Raw genomic sequence first — 22,713 nt, 5'->3', positions numbered from 1 at the left:
ATAGATTTAACTTTCATAATTTGACAGCTCAAAGCATTTAATTTTCAGAAATTTTTCAATGATTTCCCCCTTTTCGCAGTTCCAACTACTACTGCTATTAACAAATCACCACAGCACCAAGCCTCCTGATGCAAACACATTCTGTGCACATAACTCAAATTTTCATACCTTAATTCAACAAACTCCTTGCAAATAGAAATAGGACCTAAATGTAAGATATAATTTCTACTCTTTCACTGTGCCTTTAACACTACTCTCTGTGCTTTTCTGGATGGTCATTTGCTATTTTCTATTAGACCTGCATAGTTTTCCCGGTGCATTTTGCAAAGAATAGCTGATTGCTTGTCCTGCAGATGTTGGTTTGGTCACATCGAATCTTGCAGAATTTTAGCATGCAATCTGTTTCTCTTATGAATTTTCAGATTGTTTAGTTCTGAGAATTTTCATTTGACCTTGGAACTTGAATGAGCTAAACCCGAATGCACTGAGCATTAATTTATTCAGTGCTTCAAACACTTTGTCTATGCTAAATTTCCCTGCGGGTGACTAGAATTCAGAAAGATTTTCTAAGTTATTTTGGTCAATCATTAGGATGGCATTAAGTATTTCAATCAGGAAAAGTGTCTGCTGGTCTTGAACTTTGTGTCCCATACTCCCTCGTCCTGTTTCAGATTTTCCCATCATGTTTGGAATCGGAACAACAATGGTGCCGAGGTCTTAGTTTTTTATGATGATGCAATCTCTCAACTAAGACCCTTTTCATTTTCCAGTTTGCGAATCATAATGATCTACCTGATTAAGCTCTGTCTTTAATACAGACAAAGTTACCGATTGTTTTGACATTGGGAATAGGGTTTACTCATCTGTTTGCAAAGTTTAAAAAAAAACCTGATATATAGCTACAGTTGTAGGATACTTCCACCTGTTAGGAAGTCATTAATCAGCAACAAAGATAGAACTGCCAAGCTAGGCTCCTTTAAGGGATCAGCAGGTTATGTTAGTCATTCTGAGGGAGGTAATGTCCCCTTTAATCAATGGGTGTATGCACTGCATTCGCTTTAAAGAAAAAAAAAACTCATGATCGCGGCCGCAAGAAAATTAGTTATGAGGTCAAATGCTTTCTGAAAGTCAGCTGGAAGTACAAGGTTGACATGAACTGCTACAGACCACAGAACTGAAAAAAAAGGCTGCAGCGTTTATCCGAAACAAAATCAAAGTTTAATGCAAGAGCTACAGAATGGAACACCTTGTACGCATTTACTCTGCTTAAAAAATGTAAAAGATCCAATAGCGAAACTAAATTTTAAATGGTAACAGCAAATTTAAGTTACCAGAATGGTGCATCAACAGATATCTAAAACAGGCTATGGCCAGACAATAGTTATTATTAAATAACGGAAGGCACTCATCTAAATCCCATCTAACATCTATAGCATTTTTGGCAAAGCGAAATCAGATTTAATCTGTTGAATCACCAACGCGTAAGAAAAATACACGAATAGTCGGAACACTTATGAGAAGTCTTATATGTTTATTAAGGTTAAAGATTTATAATGCAGTTAAAACCAATAAATTCCAAATGTTTGTGAACAGCAGCACTTTCAACAGTCAAACTAATTTAAATCAAACAAATGTTTGAGCACATTTAACTAACAGTTGAATCAGACTGCATTATCCTTAATTAAACGAGCTTTTCTTTTATATTCCAAGTGAGTTTTCCGTGCACCAACAGTAATACCAAAAATAACCTCATGGTAACGGCCGCTATTCTAAAACAATACACAATTAATTAGAAACACAGCAACTCTATACTGAAACATATACTGAAACTCTATACTGAAAGCCACTGAAACAGTAGCTTTAAGACATATCGACTGATCTTGAAATATGACTATTCCCAAGTTCGATATGACAGCTTGTGATATACCTCTACCCTTGAAATACCATTGAGGAATATAGCCACCTTTATACATGCACAAATAGAAATACACAAAAAAACTGTTCTTGACATAAATGGTTTCACTCTCAAGCAAAAATAAAAACAGAGAGAATTACAAATTTAGAAGTATCTCAGGTCCCAGATAACTAGGAGTAAAATAAGCGTTAGGAGTAAAACAAAAAGCTTTTTCGTAAAAAAAATCATTCAATAGCGCATACCTACGTATTAATGCAGATAATATAACGAAGAGGTAACGAAAGCCAAGAGATCATATGGCACTTGTGACGAGAGATCGGATCCGGTCCGGTTATGTCAATCACGCATCTAGAACTTATGCTTATTCTCGAACTCGCCAAAGCACTAGAAATCTCCCCAAGTCCCCCAAAGAGGTCGGATCTGGTCCGGTTATGTCAATCACGTATCTAGAACTTGTGCTTATTCTTTCCATCAAGTTTTATCCCGATCTCTCCACTCTATGCGTTTTCCAAGATTTCCGTTTCCCCCCTTCACCCCTCCAATGTCTCTGGATCCGATTCGAATTGAAAATAGAACATCTGAGACATAACATCTTTCTATATATCAAGTTTCATTAAGATCTGATCACCCATTAATGAGATAAACATACCTCAATTTTCACAATTTATCCCTCCCAACAGCCTCCCCCAGATGGTCGAATCGGGGAAACAACTATTATCAAGGCAATTTCTGCAGGTCCCTAATACGCCAATTAATTTTCATCGTCCTAGCTCCTCCAGAAGCACCGAAATCGCCAAAGCATTGGAAATCCCCCCAGCTCCCCAAAAAGAGCAGATCCGTTCCGGTTATGTCAATCACGTACCTAGGACTTGTGCTTATTCTTCCCACCAAGTTTTACTGTATATTAAATTTCATCAAGATCCGATCACCCGTTCATAAGTTCAAAATGCCTCATTTTTTCTAACGTTTCCGAATTAACCGTCCTTCCACTCCCCCCCCCCAGATGGCCGAATCAGGGAAGCGACTATTTCTAATTTAATTGGTCCGGTCCCTGATACGCCTACCAGCTTTCAGCGATCGCTATATTGATCACGTATCTAGTTTCGAATCTTCTTCATGTAAAAATTGAGGTGGTCCAGGATTCGAGCCCGAGACCTCTCGCACCCTAAGCGAGATTCATACCATTAGACCAGCAAGCCACACTTAAGAACAACAATCATTTTTTATCGGCAAATAAAATTCTTCTCAATTATCTCGTTTGCTGCCCCCCCCCCAGGTGGTTGACTCGGTGGACCGACCATTTCTGATTTAATCTGGTCTGGTCCCTGATACGTCTGCCAGCTTTCATCGTCCTAGATTATCTGGAAGGGCACAAACTAGCAAAACCGGGACCGACAGACGCCCACCAGACAGACAGACAGACATGCAGATAGATCGATGGACAGAAATTGCAATCGCTATACGTCACTTGGTAAATACCAAGTGGCATAAAAAGCAAGTGTAGCTACAGAAAAAAAGGTTAATCATTTGATGTCGGACGGGCGGAAAATTGCACACGTAAATGAATAAGAGAGACAAAAAGAGGAACTTGTAACCAGTTAATCCACACACGCGTACCTACACACATAACCCTGTGTTTTAGTTTTGAGTTTTGAAGTTTTAAGTTTTCATGTAAAAATGAATTGCAGTGTATTCTCTTCTTATTTTGTTATACTTTGCAAGAGTCATTTTCGCATATGATATGGGTTAGATATGAATTATCATCATTACAATACAACTTGTATTTCAAATAACAACCAGACCAAAAAGACAGATTATTTAAGAGAATTGTATTATATATCAAAGACACGCTATTTTTATACTAAAATCACCAAGTAAGTTTCTAGTACGATTGTTCCAATAGGACAGTAGTGTATAATCTTTGAATGCATTTTATTTTAAATTCATTTAGAAATGTGTCTTTGTCCATACCAAACATTTAATACTAGAATGAAAGCATGTTTTAATAAAGATTTCAAGGAATCGAGTTCTTTGCTTTTGGAATAACACCTATATATACATTCAAACGGGAGGTGTTCAATTAAAAAAGAGCCAATCTTGGCCCTTGGAAAACTGCAAAGTTTACTTTGCCCAATAAACGAGTCAATCAATGAATACACGTGTTTGAAGTAGATGTGATGATCCTTTAATTTTTAAAGTTTCAGATTTAAATATTTTTGTCCCTTGAAATGTTCAGAGGCCAAAGTGATTTGAACAAAGCGACTCAGAAAATAAAAGAATAAGAGACATTATTATATCAATCTTGATGAACCAAATGACGGGATAAAAATAACTTCAGGATTTGTGTTAGTTTGAGCATCTGTTCCAATAGGGACAAGGTATAACAGCTCATTTAAGTATAAAATTAGTAAAAAAGCTACTGAAAAATTAATAGTTACTATGTTATTATTGTTATGTAATTTTTAATAGTGAAATTTGTTGGCTATTTCTCGTGACAAATCCAGTGCCTATATATCATTTTATGTTTTTTATTTAGCATTTATTTAGCATTTTATGTTTTTAAGACGACTATTTGTCTTTCCTGGAAGGTCACTTGCTATTTTCTATGAGACCTGCATAGTTTTTCCGATTTTTAGATTTATTCTTGTGCATTGCGGTCTACTTTGTGAAATCCTAAAAAAATAATTATACAAATTTGAAGGTTAAGCTGGAGGATATTTCCTTGGAGTAATTTCTCATGGGGAAAGAGAATTTTCCACGGAGGGGGAGCCAGGTTTCCCAGCATTATTTAAAAAACGATCAGAAACTAAAAAAACATATTTTTTCAACTGAAAGTAAGAAGCAACATTAAAATATAAAACAAAAAACTTAGGGAATGCAAACAAAAAATAACTTTGGTTTAATCATTAATCAGACACATGTGAAGGAGAAGTTTCAGGGAATTGGCCTCTATGGTATGGCGATTTCTGAAATTTTTCATCAAATGTTTCATCTTATCTATATCAAAGAATGTCAAACATTATTACGAGGAACGAGAAAAAATTAATTCTGCAAAGAACATGTTATCACAAAAGCTGAATATAAAAATTAGGTTCAAATCTTTTTCAGTCATATATTTATAGCATACTAAATATGCGAATATGTGGGAGAGAGACAGGCTCGTTTTACATATATAAATAAAGAAATAAACGAATCGTAAAAAGACATGGCAAAGAAGAAACAAAAAATATTATTTACTCACCACGTCACAGCAGACACCCCACCCGACGTCACAAAATTAAAGAAAAAAATCTCAAACAGCAATGGAACAACGGAACTGAAATCATTACCCAAGAAAAAGACCCTAAAACAAAACAAAAATTAAAAATAAAAATGAACAAAATAAACAAAATAGCTAATATATATCTATATCCCAAGGAATAATTTTAACTTATTTTTTTGGAATTCCAAATGACAAATCAAAATCGACAGCAGACTCATATTAGTCTGATGCAGCTACCTTACTATTTTTAGAGAAAAAATGTACCTATGTGAAATTATCAATGGTTTGCCCAGTTTGTGTATATTGCTTCCAGAGACAAAAAGAATTTCCCATGGTGCAAAATAATGACGTTTTTTCCAAGCTTCAAGTTTATACTATTAGTATGTGACTTCTAACTTAAATTCGAGTCAACTAGCATACCTAAGTAACGAATAACATTAACTCATTTTATCTCTGTACTTGAAACAGAAGACCTAATCAACTTCATTACTGGAAGTGCCGGTGATGCACGTGAATATACTATAAATTTAGCTTTTACAGTATTCAGAGCTAGTATGTTTGCTGTAAACCATACGACTAGTCTATCAACTGTAAGAATCAAATTATGTTTGACACTATCTTCATCAATTCCAGAAATAATATGGGCTGCGTCATCAGGAAAGAGTACGGTCAGCCCTTGGTCTACAATTGAATTTTTAATATCGTTAACATAAACTAAAAACAACAGAGTTCCTAGACTTGAACCTTGGGGTACTGCAACATAATTTGACTGGGTCGAAGACATTGATTTAACAACGCGCCCGTAAATACACTGAACTGACCATATATTTAGCCTGACCATATATACCGTAATTTTACAATTTTTCATCAAGAATTATATGACTTATAGTATCAAACGCTTTCTATATATCCACAAATGAAGAAGCTGGAATATCATTCTAATCCAAGGTTTCATGTATAAACTGGACTACTGTCGACACAGCTTGCTTTGAAAAATGACCTTTGTGAAACCTGAATTGGGACTTACTAAAAAAAACTATTTTTGTCAAGAAAATTAACAATTTTTCCGTAGAAACAGTATTCAATAATTAATCTTTCTAAAAGCAGATAGGATAGAACCAGACCTATAGATCGACGGGTCGCTTAAACCCTTCCCCTTTATGCACTACAATGACAAGGGTAGACTTAGTAGAAGAAGGGAATACTCCAGTCTTAAAGCAAAGATTAATTATATGAACAAAAAAAAATTTATCTCACTAGGCATAATCGATTTAAGCCAATTCTTAGAATATCCGTCGGTTCCTTCTGACTGTTTATTTTTGATTTGATGAAGTGCAAGCATCTATTCAGCAGATGCCACTGATGTGAGGAATATGGATCCAATTGAAATGTTCGATAACAATGGCGACTAAATATCTGTCATGCTGTGTAGGCTTACCTCCTTAACAATTCGTACTTATGTAGTACCGCCTTATGCAAATCGGTGTGCACAAATTTTATCAGCTTTATCTCTGTTAAATTTGATTAACCTACTTTCGGTTATCTATAGTTTTTTATACATAAGAGAGTAGTTTTTGGCTATTCTTGACCGTCAGTAAAGCTTTCTTTAAAGCATTCCTTTGCTTTGAAAATAATTAGCTTCTTGTTTGATATATTCACTTGAATTTATGCACCCTGTATAAAATATTAAGAAATTAACATCAAATATCTAGTGTTAGAAAAATTCACCAAAAATGTCTAGCCAAAAAATCGCTAGGTGATAAAACAATAACTAGAAATTTTAACAAATCCCAGGGGGCAACCCAAGCTTTCCCTGCGTCACTGAACTCTATGAAGTTTTGTTATAGATGGCAATCAACTACCTAAGTTTGAACTTCTTCCAGTGCTTGTGGCCTTACTTATTTCTACCTTATTTTAAAGATGTTACTTGTTTCTTTAGGAGTTTTCATATTTTCGTTGGTGTTCATTTATATTAGATATTGGATAATCAACAACTGGACAGGAAATGTTGGTATCATACGCTGTTCTAATAATCTAGACAAGGATAAATTGGGGTAATTTTTATATTAATGGATTATTTAGGTAGCTAAGAAATGAACTTACCTCTATAGTAAGAATTGTATCCTCAATCCAAATTTAACATGTATTTGTGTGAGAAATGACCTTTACCCCCACCCCTATATATAACAATTCTGGGTAGGCTATATATTTGAAGATTAGGTGGGGAAAGAGTGAAGTTTGAAATTACATTTATAGTCAGAATTGCATCCTGAATTGAAATTTAACATTCACTTGCATCAGAAATGAATTTGACCCCCCCCCCCTAATGTGCAAAAATATATCCTGAATTGTAATACATCCTGAATTTATATATATAGGGGTGGGGTTAATGTTCACTCCAACACAAATGGATATCAAATTTTGATTCTTGATACAATTCTGACTAGGCTATAGAGGTATGGGTAATTATATGACTGTTCATATTATTGACTTACCAATAAAGTGAACCTACCACTTGATGCCTTTTTTACACTCTTTATGAATATAATAATTGCTTTTATTGCAAATTCAAATTTAAGCACTTTTTGACATAAACTAACCTTATTATAAATAATTTTGGCACTAAGAAAATGTAGAGTAAATGTTTACTTTTGTTCCAAGTGCTCTAAAGTGTGTATTACTGCATATAGCAAGATTGTGACAATCACACATTGTTTGCTTGTCATTATTAAAGAAGTGCATCCATTTCTGGTTGACCCTCATCCTCCATGGGGCAAACTAAAAATGCATAAAGTGGGCTTGCTTACAGGTAACATTACCTATAGAGCAAAGCATATTAGTCCATAAGCCCTGCAGGCAGTAGGGCAAGGTCAGTTTTCAATATTTATTCAACAAAGAGTGATAAAACTAAAAAAAAAAAAAACCTCAAACAAGGTTTATTAAATAAATATAGAATACAGACCTTGCCCTGCTGCCTGCAGGGCTCATGGACTAAAGTTAATGTTACCTATAAGCAAGCCCACTTTATGCATTTTTACTCTAGTTTGAGTGGGACTTTAGAAAACTAAAAAATGGATGTGCTTCTCTAATGAATGACAAAGAAACAATATAATCATCAGAATCTTGCTAAATGCATTAATATGCACTTTTAGAGCACTTGGAACAAAACTAAACATTTACCCAGTGCTGAGAAAATATGGTATTATTTTGTCAGAAAACAACTGATAACTCATACTTTAATTGAAAATTTGTCATTTTTAAGAGCTCAAAAAGTGTTTAAATTTGCATTTTGCAACAGAAGCAATTATTTTATTTGTAAAGAGCATAAAAAAGAGTATTGAGTGGTATGTTCACTTTATTGGTAAGTCAATATTATGAACAGTCATATATTTCCCAAGGTATGTTTATTTCTAAGCTACCTAAATAGTCTGTTAATAAGTATAAACCTTACCCATAAATTTATAGTTATGCTATGATAGAATTCAGAAAAAAAAACAGCCAAAACTCAGTAAATGTTAATTGGTTCAACTGGTAAAATTCTGGGTTAGCTACTTTTGCTATCTTGAAAAGGGGTAAGTTAGGAAAAATGAAACATTAAGGAATGTGTCTGCAGACTAAAGTATGTCCTTAGAAGGTATTTTGAAGTACTTACCTCCACTCCTTCTCCCTCTAGAGGGCAGTGACCCATGATGACCTTTAAAAAAGTTTTGTTTTATAAAAGTGAAACCTTGCAAATTCAATCTTCTGCTTAAATGAACTACAACAAATCTGTTTTCAGCTTCACAGCTTTGCTCAGTTTCAATTTATGAGGTTTCAAAACTCTGCAAACACATTTCCTAAATTTAGAAAAAAAAACAATGGACAGTGTTCTGTCAAAATTTACAGAAGAATAATTGGATTAAGCATATGTACACAAATTACAACCAGGTCAGACATGAGTTAGAAAACCAGGATTGGTCATTCATTGATGATAAGAATATGGAGGAGGCTTGGCTTGAAATGAAAAGGGTTTTAATTAAAACAACAGAAAAACATACAGTAATTTCCTGGAAAAGAAGACCCAAAATCCTACCATTTATCACTCATGATGTCAAGCAAGCTGTACAGAAAAAGAAGAAGTATTGGAGCAAATATAAAAGTAGCCCCTCCCATGAAAACTATGAGAAATTTAAACAAACCTGGAATAAAGTTAGGTATCTCACGAGAAAGCTTACGACAGAATATGAAGAGGGATTGGCATTGGATTCAAAATCTAATCCTAAGAGATTTTGGAAGTATGCTTTGGCTCGGAATCCGGGGAGACATTCAGTTACAGAACTACTTGTGAATGGCAATATAGTTAGTACCCCAAATAATATAGCAGCTGAATTGAGTAGACAATTTAAGTCAGTGTTCACGCCTCCTGACAATGCCCCATTACCAGAAGCACCAGAATATTCTATTGGGGAACCTATGCAAAAGATAACTGTGGTTGCCTCTGATGTGGAGAGGCAGCTGAAGCTGCTTAATCCTAACAAATCAATTGGCCCTGATGAAGTTCACCCAAGAGTATTGAAAGAAGCTCATGCGGAAATAGCCCTTCCCCTTACAAACATGCTTCAGAAGTCTCTTGATACTAAGCAGATTCCTCAAGACTGGCGGGATGCAAACATTACACCTGTACACAAAGGAGGTAGCCGCAACAACGTTTCCAATTATTGACCCATTAGTCTTACATCTGTAGCTGGTAAAATCTTAGAAGGAATCGTGAATACTCACATTGTCAAACACCTGACCACCAATGAGCTGCTCAATGATAGTCAGCATGGCTTTAGACATGGATGCTTGGTTGAAACTAATTTGATTGATACATATGATTTTGTTACTGAGCATCTAGATCAAGCAATCCCTGTCGACTTAGTTCTATTGGATTTTGCAAAAGCCTTTGATAAAGTATGTCACCGTCGACTAAGGACCAAGTTGTTTGCAATTGGAATACATAATGAAATTGTAGAGTGGGTGTTCCAGTTTCTTTCCGGGAGAAAGCAAAGGGTGAAAATATTTGGAAAAAATGGACAGGTATTCTTTTCAGAAGAGGTGGAAGTATTAAGTGGAGTGCCCCAGGGAACCATCTTGGGACCAACTTTATTCAACATTTATATTAATGATGCACCAACCACAGTCAAAAATAAAATAAGTCTTTATGCTGATGACTCCAAACTCATTGGAACTGTCGATACACCTGATAAGAGAGCCTCTATGCAGAATGACCTGTGGGCACTTTCCCATTGGGCAACTTTGTGGAGGCTTGAATTCAATGTAAACAAATGTCAAACAATCCACTTTGGAAAGAAAAATGAGAAATGCCCTTATCATATGTTAGGGATGGATGGATCAAGACAGACTATTATGTCATCTGAAGTGGAGAGAGACTTGGGTGTCATAGTTGATAATGAATTAAAATTCACTATACACACACAGACAGCCGTAGCCAAAGCACTCCAAACCCTGGACATTATAAAAAGAACAATCACTAGCAGGCCACCCATGGTGATGACTAAATTATATAAGGCATTTGTCAGGCCTAATTTGGAGTTTGGCATGTGTGTTGCTAGCCCCCTCAACAAAGGTGACCAGCAGAAATTAGAAACAGTTCAGAGACGGGCTACGAAAGCAATTGAGGGATGCAAATACTTAAACTACTCATCCCGTCTGAAGAGCCTGAAACTCCCCACTCTTGTCTACAGACGTAAAAGAGGTGATATTATCATGATGCATAAGCTCCTGAATTACAACTCTCCATTAAATAAGCTATTTCAACTTGACCAGTCTGCCAGAACTAGGGGGCATAGTCGAAAACTGTATCAGAAGAGAGCTGCCACTAGACTACGCAATAACTTCTTCACTTATAGAATAGTGAGTTTGTGGAATTCTCTCACCGAAAAAGCGGTTACTACCCCCAGCACAGCTGCCTTTAAAAGAGCCGTTGATGGAGAATGGTCATCAAAGCCATGGCGAACTGAGTGGGATGCTGTTGAGACGTCCAACCATCGTCATCACTAACCAGCGATTCTACAGGATTTAATCCTTATTTCGCTGGACAATGCGATTTAAGGTAATTTAAGGTATAGACCTGCCAAGTACCTAGGCAAATTTCAGAGACTTAGAAATCAGGAGAGGGTTAACATTAAAGCTTGGCAATATCCTCCCAGAGTAGGTTTTGGCCCTGTATTCATCACTGATAGTTTCATTTTCCTAACCTAACCCCTTTCCAAGATAGCAAAAGGCAGCTAAACTAGAATTTTACCTGTTCAACTCCCTATAAGCAAACACTTCAAAATTCTAGTTTAGGGGCTTGCTATCTTGGAAAATATTTGATTTAGGCAAATGAAACTTTCAGGAATGAATTCTCAACCAAAAAATTCTTGGGAAGGTATTAGGTAAAGGTAAAGAATACAGCATTGGACTTTACAGTCCCTACTGGTGGTGCTGATCTCTGTTTCTTGGCTCTTCAGCCAAGAAGTACAATGGGAGGTTGGGGGCCAACCATCCTGTTCTTTTGCACACCCTTCCTGTTTACCTTCCCCAGATTTCTCCAGGTACCCATTTATAGCTGGGTTGACTCTGGCTGATCTTACAGAGTCACACCACTGACCCCTTCCCAAGCTAAATAATTGGGAGAAGATATTGCCAATCTATTATTGTCAATCCTTTTCTTAGTTCTAGGGTTTAGAAGAATGCATAGGCTACATCACAGGTCTAAACCTATCTGAATTCTTTTTGGGATTCTATTTGGTCAAGCAATTCTGAGGAGTGCATCCAGGGTCATATTGATGTCTTGGAAAAATCTTTTGAAGTATTTACCTCTACTCCTTTCCTCTCCAGATGGCGAAAGCCTTTGATGACCTTAAAATTCTTTGCATTACAAAAGTTATACCTTTGAAAATAGATCTTTTGCTCAAATGAGACAAAAGAAATGCATTTTAGACCTTGGATCTTTGCCTAATCCCAATTTGTAAGGTTTTAAAGATTATCTCTTAGATTTAGGAAAATACCCTTGATATGCCTAAAAATTCCACTGAAATAATAGGATTTGCTTTTTCAAAAACTTAAGCCAATGAAAAAAAGGTAAAAAATCGAAATTAAGCAAAAGCTTTTTGTTACAATTTAGAGGGCTATAGATATGTGTGGTCTATAATCTTTTAAGCTCTGGAAATAAGAAAAGGGTAGAGATAATGCTGAAAAAAAGAAAAGGTAGAGATAATAAGAAAAAGGTCAAGATAACCTTCCTATGTTATAGTTTTGACCCTGGATTCATCCCTGAAAGTTTCTTTTGCCTATCTCAACTACTTTCCAAAATAGCAAGAAGCCCTTAACCCTTAACTTTACTAATTCTGGAAACTAAATTAAAACATTCTAAAATAGGGTAAGACCCTCAGTACCCAGAATGTACCTAATCTCAGACATACACCTTTATTAAAAAGGTTCTAGGCATTAAAATGGTACTTCATGATATGCAGAATAATTGTTCCTAACACACTTGCATGCAGACCTACTATAATTTACATCAAAACTTTAGCATCAAAAGCAATATCTTATATAAGGGGCAACACCTTTCATATACTTAATAATTTCTGTATGTTTTAAGCTTTGATGCTGCTCCTTACTTTCAGTTGAAAAACTTGTTTTTTTTTATTTAATTTCTTGATTGTTTTTAAATAATACTGGGAAACCTGGCTCTCTCTCTCCATGAGAAATTCTGGTACTTATGTACTGTATGCCACTTACTCAAGTTAACAATATGTAAAACCCTAGAACAAACTGATTTCTTTGTTAGTTATTTGTTACTTACCTTAAATTGCATTGTCCAGCAAAATAAGGATTAAATCCTGTAGAATTGCTGGTTAGTGATGATGATGGTTGGACATCTCAACGGCATCCCACTCAGTTCGCCATGGCTTTGATGACCATTCTCCATCAATGGCTCTTTTAAAGGCAGTAGTGTTGGGGGTAGTGGCTGCTTTTTTGGTGAGAGAATTCCACAAACTCACTATTCTGTAAGTGAAGAAGTTATTGCGTAGTCTAGTGGCAGCTCTCTTCTGATACAGTTTTCGACTATGCCCCCTAGTTCTGGCAGACTGGTCAAGTTGAAATAGCTTATTTAATGGAGAGTTATAATTCAGGAGCTTATGTGTCATAATAATATCACCCCTTTTATGTCTGTAGACAAGAGTGGGGAGTTTCAGCATCTTCAGACGGGATGAGTAGTTGATTTGCATCACTCAATTGCTTTTGTGGCCTGTCTCTGAACTGTTTCTAACTTCTGCTGGTCACCTTTGTTGAGGGGGCTAGCAACACACATGCTAAACTCCAAATTAGGCCTGACCAATATCTTATATAATTTAGTCATCAGGATAGGTGACCTACTAGTGATTGTTCTTTTATAATGCCCAGGGTTTGGAGTGCTTTGGCTACAGCTGTCTGTGTGTTTATAGTGAATTTTGATTCTTTATCAACTATGACCCCCATGTCTCTCTCTGCTTCAGACGAGATAATAGTCTGTCTTGATCCATCCATCCCTAACATATGATAAGGGCATTTCTCATTTTTCTTTCCAAAGGGGATTGTTCGACATTCATTTACATTGAATTCAAGCCTCCACAAAGTTGCCCAATGGGAAAGTACCCACAGGCCATTCTGCATAGGGGCTCTCTTATTGGGTGTATCAAATAGGTCTAATGAGTTTGGAGTCCTCAGCATAAAGACTTATTTTATTTTTGACTGTGGTTGGTGCATTGTTAATATAAATGTTGAATAAAGTTGGTCCCAAGATGGTTCCCTGGGGCACTCCACTTAATACTTCCACCTCTTCTGAAAAGAATACCTGTCCATTTTTTCCAAATATTTTCACCCTTTGCTTTCTCCTGGAAAGAAACTGGAGCACCCACTCTACAATTTCATTATGTATTCCAATTGCAAATAACTTGGTCCTTAGTCATCGGTGACATACTTTATTGAAGGCTTTCGCAAAATCCAATAGAACCAAGTCGACAGCGATTTCTTGATCTAGATGCTCAGTAACATAATCATACGCATCAATCAAATTAGTTTCAACCGAGCATCCATGTCTAAAGCCATGCCGACTATCATTGAGCAGCTCATTGGTTGTCAGGTGTTTGACAATGTGAATATCCACGATTCCTTCTAAGATTTTACCAGCTACAGATGAAAGACTAATGGGTCGATAATTGGAAACGCTGTTGCGGCTAAGCCCTTTGTGTACAGGTATAACATTAGCATTCCGCCAGTCTTGAGGAATCTGCTTAGTATCAAGAGACTTCTGAAGCATGTTCGTAAGGGGAAGGGCTATTTCCGCATGAGCTTCTTTCAATACTCGTGGGTGAACTTCATCAGGGCCAACTGATTTGTTAGGATTAAGCAGCTTCAGCCGCCTCTCCACATCAGAGGCAACCACAGTTATCTTTTGCATAGGTTCCTCAATAGAATATTCTGGTGCTTCTGGTAAGGGGGCATTGTCTGGAGGCGTGAACACTGACTTAAATTGTCTACTCAATTCAGCTGCTATATCATTTGGGACTTTAGAAACAAATCTGGGCTATATATTTGCACATTAGGGGGGGGGGTTAAAGTATAGCTGGTCTGCATGCAAAATGTGTTAGGTACAATTAATCTGCACATTATGAAGTATGAATGTATGTGCCAATGTATGTGCAAATATATAGCCCACATTACATATTTCACATCCATTTCGTCACTTGTTTTTATCTTGTCTTATGCTAAGCTGAAATAAACTAACAAAGAAACCAGCTTGCTCTGGAGTTTTACACAGTGTAAACTTGAGTGAGTGGTGTATAATACACAAGTACCAAAATTCCTTCCCCCTACAGAAAAAAAAAACTCAAATAAAATTCTCAAATTTGGAAAGCCTTATTTTCCATGGGAGGGGTATTTTTCGTGGGGGATGGAGGCTATTTTCTATGAGGGGTATTTTCCAAGTGGTGAATGCCTGCCACCTATTAAAATGTATCTATTAAACATGTTTAATATGCTTCTAATCTTTGACATGATGAATGTAGGTGTTTAAGGTTGGCTTATAACTAAGACTAGGCTAGTTGGGATTGTCTTACTGCAATCTTGGAAAATTCTGTTATTCAACATTAAAATTCTGACAAAAGCTAACCTTAATGCCTAGCCAATTTAAGTATAATTATTCTGCATTCAAGACTGCATTTTCCAAGATTAGGCTTAAGCTTTAAATGTTTGTCTAAGATTTCACTCCACTTTTCATCGTAGTTTGTTTCACGAAAGAACCTAACTTCACTTATTGAGTGTGTTCTGAATGATACACATATACCGAAATTCCTACCTACATCCCAATTTTGTCTCCCCTTCAATATTATACCAAGCGACAATACACGGATATATGTCGTAAATTTGTTTCATCGACTTCTGACACGTACACCCGCCAGTGGTTTGTCTCCACTTTTGACTATCAGTGGATTTAAAATGTTCAGCTTTTTTTATAGTCAAATACTATAGCTAAATCACATTCTTATAAAGAAAATCTAGGGCACTTCAAAGATGAAACGATCCACTTTCTAGTTGGTATAATAGAGATTTTTAGTGAGCTAGCTGTTGTGAGTACTGGGTGTTTTACCTCACTTACTTATATCGTTTTTAAATGTCCCTGGCTTCAGTTATCCTCTCCCCTCCTTAATAGACAAATATAAGGCCCAAATTATATATTGGGTGGACTTGGGTAAATCCAACAGGGATAACTCCAACACTCCTGTCTTATTTGGCTCTGTGATGACAGATGTCTTTGGTTCCATGTGTCATCTTCTTGCTTTAGCTTGGGTACTTGACAACAGTGTTCAGTATTTCTGTCATTTTCAGTTTCTTTTGTAATAAAGCATTTTCAAAATTTCAAGGAAGGCATTTTTGTTGGCCACAAGATAAGTAGCAAATTTTCAGTGATAGTGCAGAAAAATAGAGATGATAAAATGATTCTAAATAGCTGATAAGTTTATTAATTAGTTTAAGTAATTATAGTTATTTCTTAGTATTTTTTTTCTCAAACTAGTCTGGAAATAAAAGGGGTATTGGACTTGCCCAAGAAAACCCCACTTTGGGATAAACCCAACATGTTGGACTTACCCCATACAGGGTAAATTCTGACATGGGGGGGGGTTGGGATTACCTTGTGTATACAAGTGTCTAGGTTTTTTCAATTCCAGTCTAAATTTCAGTTTATTTATCAACTACCTACAATGTTAACAATACATACTATACATAATTTACAACATACTAATTGATCAGACAAAGAAGCAAAGAGTTTTTTTTTGCATTGCCTGCTGTTACTCTTGGAACACCTCTGGAACTCAATTATCTTTGTAAGATTATGGCAAATTCGCTGAAGGTCATGGGAAAATGGCGCTTACCAAACAACAGTTTGTAGATGAAGTAAAAAATATTCCACTGAGAACAAAATCAGTACTCATTTCACAAAGAATTGGGCAGGTGAAGACTGGTGATTTGGGTTTAAGAAAAGAAACAACATCTTGCTTAAGGAACCTGATCAATTTGAAAATCCCGAAAGCTGTGCAATAAACAGACCCTTTCGCCATTCTAGGATATTATGACTGGCTGCAAACAACAGCAGAAGAGCTTGACATCTTGACAAACCATAATATTGGCAAAACTATGTTTTGTTGTGATCCTCATAGCCTTAAAATTGCTGGTGCAAAAGGATCACCAGCAAAGCAGCATACTGATGGCAATGGGCGTGATAACACACCTGGTCCTGCATGTACAAGTTCATCAGATGAGAAAATGCCAGTATACTGGTAATCTTCTTGGGGAAAAACGCTTGAGTTCATGGCTATCCATTTAAGACCTTCCAGAGGCATGTTTTTCCCAGGTGACGTCTTACCAAAAGAAGGACTTGTGAAAATTTTATTCAGATCTGGGAGACTTACCTTATCCCTTTACAGATTCAAAACTCATTTTAAATAACAGGAATTTATGATTCTGCTATTCCAGCATGGGTCAACTGCAACATGATTGACAAGGCGAAGTTTGCTCCAACCAATTTAAAACAATATGTTGAGACAGATACTTGAAATTTGACAAGACCAACAACCACAGTGAATGCTGCAACTAATCAGTTCAATGTTGGTTAGACCAAAAAAGATTCATTTGCATGAAAAAACATTTGAAGAATTTCTCTTGGAACCAGCCATGTGTCCTTCTCTTGATGCCTCAGCACCCGGGACGTCCGGTAGGCAGAGAATTGCTCAGGAAGCCAAAGTAATCACATCTATAGAGGCTCTGACAGGGCTTGAACAAATAGAGAAAGAAAAAAGAAAAGCTTGAGAACAAAAAAGTAAAAGAGAGTATGCTCAAGCCTAAAATTAAAAAGGAAGATGATCTCTAGTCAAGACTCTGACATCTCACTGGGTTCCAAAACTGACCAAATGGACATCTGTTACACTGTTGGCAGTGAGAATGAAGAAGAGGAGTAAAAGAAGCTAAACATACAGCTAAATAAGTACTATGCTGTAGCATGGGATAGCAAACATGATCAACAAGGGTTGTATATTGGAAGGGTGCTTGATTTTCCTGAAAAAAACCTTGTTTGCATAAAATATCTTTACTGTCTGAGCCTAGTCATATTCATATGACTAGCCCCAAAAAGATGAAATTGAAGAAATTCAAGAATATATCTTTGCCAGATCATTAGAGCATTCTGGAGCTGGTCCCTTCACTATACTATTATTCCACATTTGGCATGTCATCAACCTGTCCAAGAAGCATGCTTGAGCCTGCAAGTGATCAGTTGGCTTTCTCGACTCCCTCTTATACTAATTGAAATTACCTTTTTTAAATCTCTTTTTATGGCGCTTGGTATTAACCAAGTAGACATATAGCAATCACAAATTCTGTTGGTCTGTCTGTCCTGGTTTTGCTACTTTAGGCACTTCCAGGTAAGCTAGGATGACGAAATTTGGCAGGCGTATCTGGGACCGGGCCAGATTAAATTAGAAATAGTCGTTTTCGCGATTTGACGATCTGGGGGGGGGGGGGTCTGGTTAATTAAAAAAAAGAAGTATTTTTAACTTATGAATGGGTGATGGGATCTTAGTGAAATTTGATGTTTGGAAGGACATCGTGTAACAGAGCTCTTATTTTAAATCTCGACCAGATTTGGTGACATGGGGGGGGGGAATTTAAAATCTTGGGAAACGCTTAGAATGGAGGGATTGGGATGAAACTTGGTGGGAAAAATAAGCAGAAGTCCTAGATACAGGATTAACATAACCGGAGTGGATCTGCTCTGTTTGGGGGAGTTGGGGGGGGGGATAATTCTGAAAATTAGAAAAAATTAGGTTTTTTTAACTTACAAAGGAGTGATTGGATCTTAATGGAATTTGAAGTTTGGAAGAATATCGTGTCTCAGAGCTCTTATTTTAAATCCCGACTGGATCCGGTGACATTGGGGGGAATTGAGGGGGGGAGCCTAAAATCTTGGAAAACGCTTAGAGTTGAGAGATCGGGATGAAACTTGGTGGGAAAAAATAAGCACAAGTCTTAGATACGTTATTGAAATACCCGGAACGGATCCGCTCTCTTTGGGGGAGTTGGGGGGGGGGGGGTTAGTTCTAAAAAGTTAGAAAAAATGAGGTATTTGTAACTTATGAAGGAGTGATCGGATCTTAATGAAATTTGATTTTTGGAAGAATATCGTGTCTCAGAGCTCTTATTTTAAATCTCGACCGGATCTCGTGACATTGGTGGGAGTTGGGGGGGGACTTAAAATCTTGGAAAATGCTTAGAGTGGAGGGATCGGTATGAAACTTGGTGGTACGAATAATCATAAGTCCTAGATACGGGATTGAAATAACAGGAACGGATCCGCTCTCTTTGGGGGAGGTGGGGGAGGAGGGTTAATTCTGAAATATTACGAAATTGAGGTATTATATGATCACCGAGTGGGTGATCATATCTTTATGAATTTTGATATTTAGAAGGACTCGTGACTCAGAGCTCTTATTTTAAATCCCGACCGGCATTAAGCCTCTGATTTTCCTTTTAAAGCAATCTATTGATTCTTAGAATTGTGCTAGAGCTCATACCATATGAGCTCTTGGCTCATCCGACCTCGTCACAAGTACCATATGAGCTGTTAGCTCTTGTTTCAACTAAAAAAAAACAAAAAAACTTTTTCTCTGATACCAATTGAAATCACGATTTTTCCCTTATTATTTGCAGTATGATGCTACTTTTGTCATATTTACGACAAAAATTAGGAAAAATGCCATTCTCAGATACTTCTTCTATGTACAGGGTAAGACTAACACTGTTGGAATTACCCCATGGTAAGCAGGAAACCTGTGTTCTGCTGTGGTACATGAAAACTATTAACGAGAGTTTTTGTTTTGCATGGTAGTTCTGTGCGTAGAAGTATCGTCTATCATGTCTTACTGTGACATAATTTTTATCTCTGCAAGCATAGGATTTATATAGGGGTGTCAGATTTACCCCAGACTAGGGGTAAGTTTGATCTCCCAAGATGGTTACTTTGGTGCTGTGACTTATGAAAACAACAAAACTTGCAAACTTTCTGGATTGTGAAGAGTATTACTAGCATGACCAAGAGTGATGTCAAACAGTTTTTATTGTACCAGCAACTCCAAAATAATTTTGGGACTAAATTAAGCCGAAAAAACTAGATAAGGGGTCAATTTTGGGACTAAATTAAGCCGAAAAAACTAGATAAGGGGTCAGACTTACCCAAGTTCACCCTACTCCTTGTATTTCAAATAGTGTGACTCTTCTTCCTGCTTCTTGTTTAGCCTACTGTTTATTGTTAAATTAATTAGAAGAAAAGATGATAATAAGTATTTTAGAATGTTTGAAAGTAGTTTCTAGAATCTTATTGTGTTTCTGAATGGATATTGGAATCATTAAATACTTACCAGCACTCTTTTCAGTAGATAGTCTTATCTGTGGCTTCTTCTGAATTAATGATGTAATTACAGTAAGCCTACCATTGGATATTCTTCTTTTTCCAAAAAAAGTAGTGACTGCTATGATGACAATTGCAGACTGGTTGTCTGGTTGTCTGCAACAGAGCATATGTATGTTGATCTTTTAATGTTCTTCATTTAAATCCTGATTCTAATCAGATTGAACTACTTACTTGAGTTAATTCACCTTCTGACTTGGCACCCGTGTTGAGAAAGCAGGCACCATCCTCCTCCAGGGCACCTGATCTTGAGCAGCCATGGTTTCACCACCAAATCTCATTCCTCCCTTGGTTAAATAAATAAATAACTTTATTCCTCACGCCTCTCAATACAAAATTTCTATACAACTGACACCTTTTTAAAAGAAAAATGTTATGGCAGGGCGAAGAGCGGATCGACTACGGCACGATTGCCATTTAAAGTCGTCCTACGTTAAAAGTCTCGAGATATGGTATGTTTATGTTTAGGCTATTGGAGAAGGCTTCCAGTGATTTCATCTTTTCGACTGGGAATGGTAGTTTGCTCCAGATCGTGATGACCCAGGGTATGAACGAATGATGGTAAGAATTAGATCTTGCAATCGTCATCTTCACGGGCTCCAATTGCAGACTGTGCGATATTGTGTTGCTTTTGGGAGTTATTTGAACAAGCTTGTCTTTTACGTTCCCAAAATTCTCATGAACTATCTTGAAGAGGGTTTTTAAGTCTAAGATCGTTCTTCTTGTCTCAAGTTTATGGAGAGTGAGCCTTCTTAGAGCTTCGTCATACGGAAGGTTTCTGAATCCTTGAAATCCTTTTACAAAGCGTTTCTGGACTCGTTCTATTCTGTCAATATCCTTTTTGAGATATGGCGACCAGATGACAGTGGCGTATTAAAGCCGTGGCTAGTTTCTGGTTAGAAACTAGTGTAGACTATTGGACCATCTCTTTCCTGGACCCCTATGTTCGTTTCCACCCAGAAACCACAAGGTTGAAATCATAGGTTTTTTGACATGGGATATCTTTTGGTATTTGGAGAAGATGGCTGTACTATCTAGATATATGTTGTGCTGCTTGCCAAGAAAATGGAATCTGCTTCTTAGGGGTCAGGAGGTTGGCATTGCTGATAAAATCACACCAGTGAAGTTCCTCTGTCTTTTGGAGTCATTTGGTTTGAGTCACATCCACCTTCTTCAAAATCTTAAGGGTTGTTGACCAAGTTTCCAAAAAAGATGGTCATCCTCAAACCAAATTCTTTGTTAGGTGGCTGACAGCAAGGTAGCAGCAGTTTTTTTTTTTTTTTTTTTTTAGTCAAACAGTTTGTGGTAAGGAACTATAAGTAAGTAGCTGCTTCGGCGAAATGAGATAAAAGCCTTTGCCATGGCTACCTAGGTTGCCATTTCATGAATTGTGTTAAGCAAGAGAATTTCCTCACTAGACAGTTTAGTTGAATGCATATTGGAGCAGTTTTAGCAGCATATAGCAGCAGTTTTTTTTTTTTTTTTTTTTTTTTTTTTTTTTTTTTTTTTTTTTTTTTTTTTTTTTTTTTTTTTTTTTTTTAGTCAAACAGTTTGTGGTAAGGAACTATAAGTAAGTAGCTGCTTCGTCGAAATGAGATAAAAGCCTTTGCCATGGCTACCTAGGTTGCCATTTCATGAATTGTGTTAAGCAAGAGAATTTCCTCACTAGACAGTTTAGTTGAATGCATATTTGAGGAAAGGTCCTTTAGAACAATCTACGTTGTTTTATTCCTACCGTCTCTGATATCCAGGTGTGATTATTCCAATTCTTTTACTCTTCTTTTCCATTTGTCTTCGTTTTCGTTATTATTATTATCAATAAATAGACTGTGATTTATATTTCTTTTCATTAGCCTGCCAATGATGAAAAAATTCAGAAAAAACGTATCAGAGTCAGAAAACAGAAAGATGAATTATCCGAAAAATTATCAGGAAAGTCTGAAGAATATGTTGCAATCTTGTCATTATCTTTTGAGGATTTATTACATAAATTGAAGAATGACGACCTAAAAGCTATACAAGTATTGAATGCCTATAGAAACAAGGTGAGTTGTTAATATGCTAATTAAGTTCCATGCTGCAAAGTAATTTATATAGGTAGGACTGGTTCAAATCGTGTTTTAAGTTAGGAATGATTACAGATGGCAAAATAATGAAAAATTAAGTGGGTCAAGTATTTCAAGACGAAATAGAACGAGAATGTCAATTATGACAGGGAAAATAAAGATAAAAGCAATAACTCCGATATTAAAATAATTTTTTTCCTATGTTTGTTGATGTAACTATTACAACGCACACAAAGTTGTTGATACGGTGGTTGCATATGAAAACCTATATATATTGACTTTACCTTGCTATCAAGAGTGGGTGCACAATCTTCAGGGGAGGACTTTGAGCACACCTAAAGGATAGTTCTATGTTATTGTTTTTTGGGGGGTGGGCAAAAGTTTGAATAAAAACGGTAAACTATTGAACAATACAAGACTAAGGAATATCATAAAAAGCAAA

General features: G+C 36.5%; 1 protein-coding gene across 1 annotated transcript in view; it reads left to right on the top strand.

Moving 5' to 3' along the window:
- The first annotated feature begins 7,024 nt into the window (after positions 1 to 7,024).
- Positions 7,025 to 22,713, top strand: part of LOC136033214 (fatty acid amide hydrolase 1-like) — a 62,551-nt gene continuing 46,862 nt past the window's right edge. Inside the window, exons 1-2 of the mRNA XM_065713922.1 lie at positions 7,025 to 7,184; positions 22,059 to 22,250. Of these exons, the coding sequence (XP_065569994.1) occupies positions 7,098 to 7,184; positions 22,059 to 22,250 (279 nt within the window). The 5' untranslated portion in view covers positions 7,025 to 7,097. The remainder of the gene's footprint in view (positions 7,185 to 22,058; positions 22,251 to 22,713) is intronic.

Source organism: Artemia franciscana, chromosome 11 (assembly GCF_032884065.1).
Source record: "Artemia franciscana chromosome 11, ASM3288406v1, whole genome shotgun sequence".
NCBI classification, from domain to species: Eukaryota; Metazoa; Arthropoda; class Branchiopoda; order Anostraca; family Artemiidae; genus Artemia; species Artemia franciscana.
This window is presented reverse-complemented; position numbering and strand designations above follow the sequence as displayed.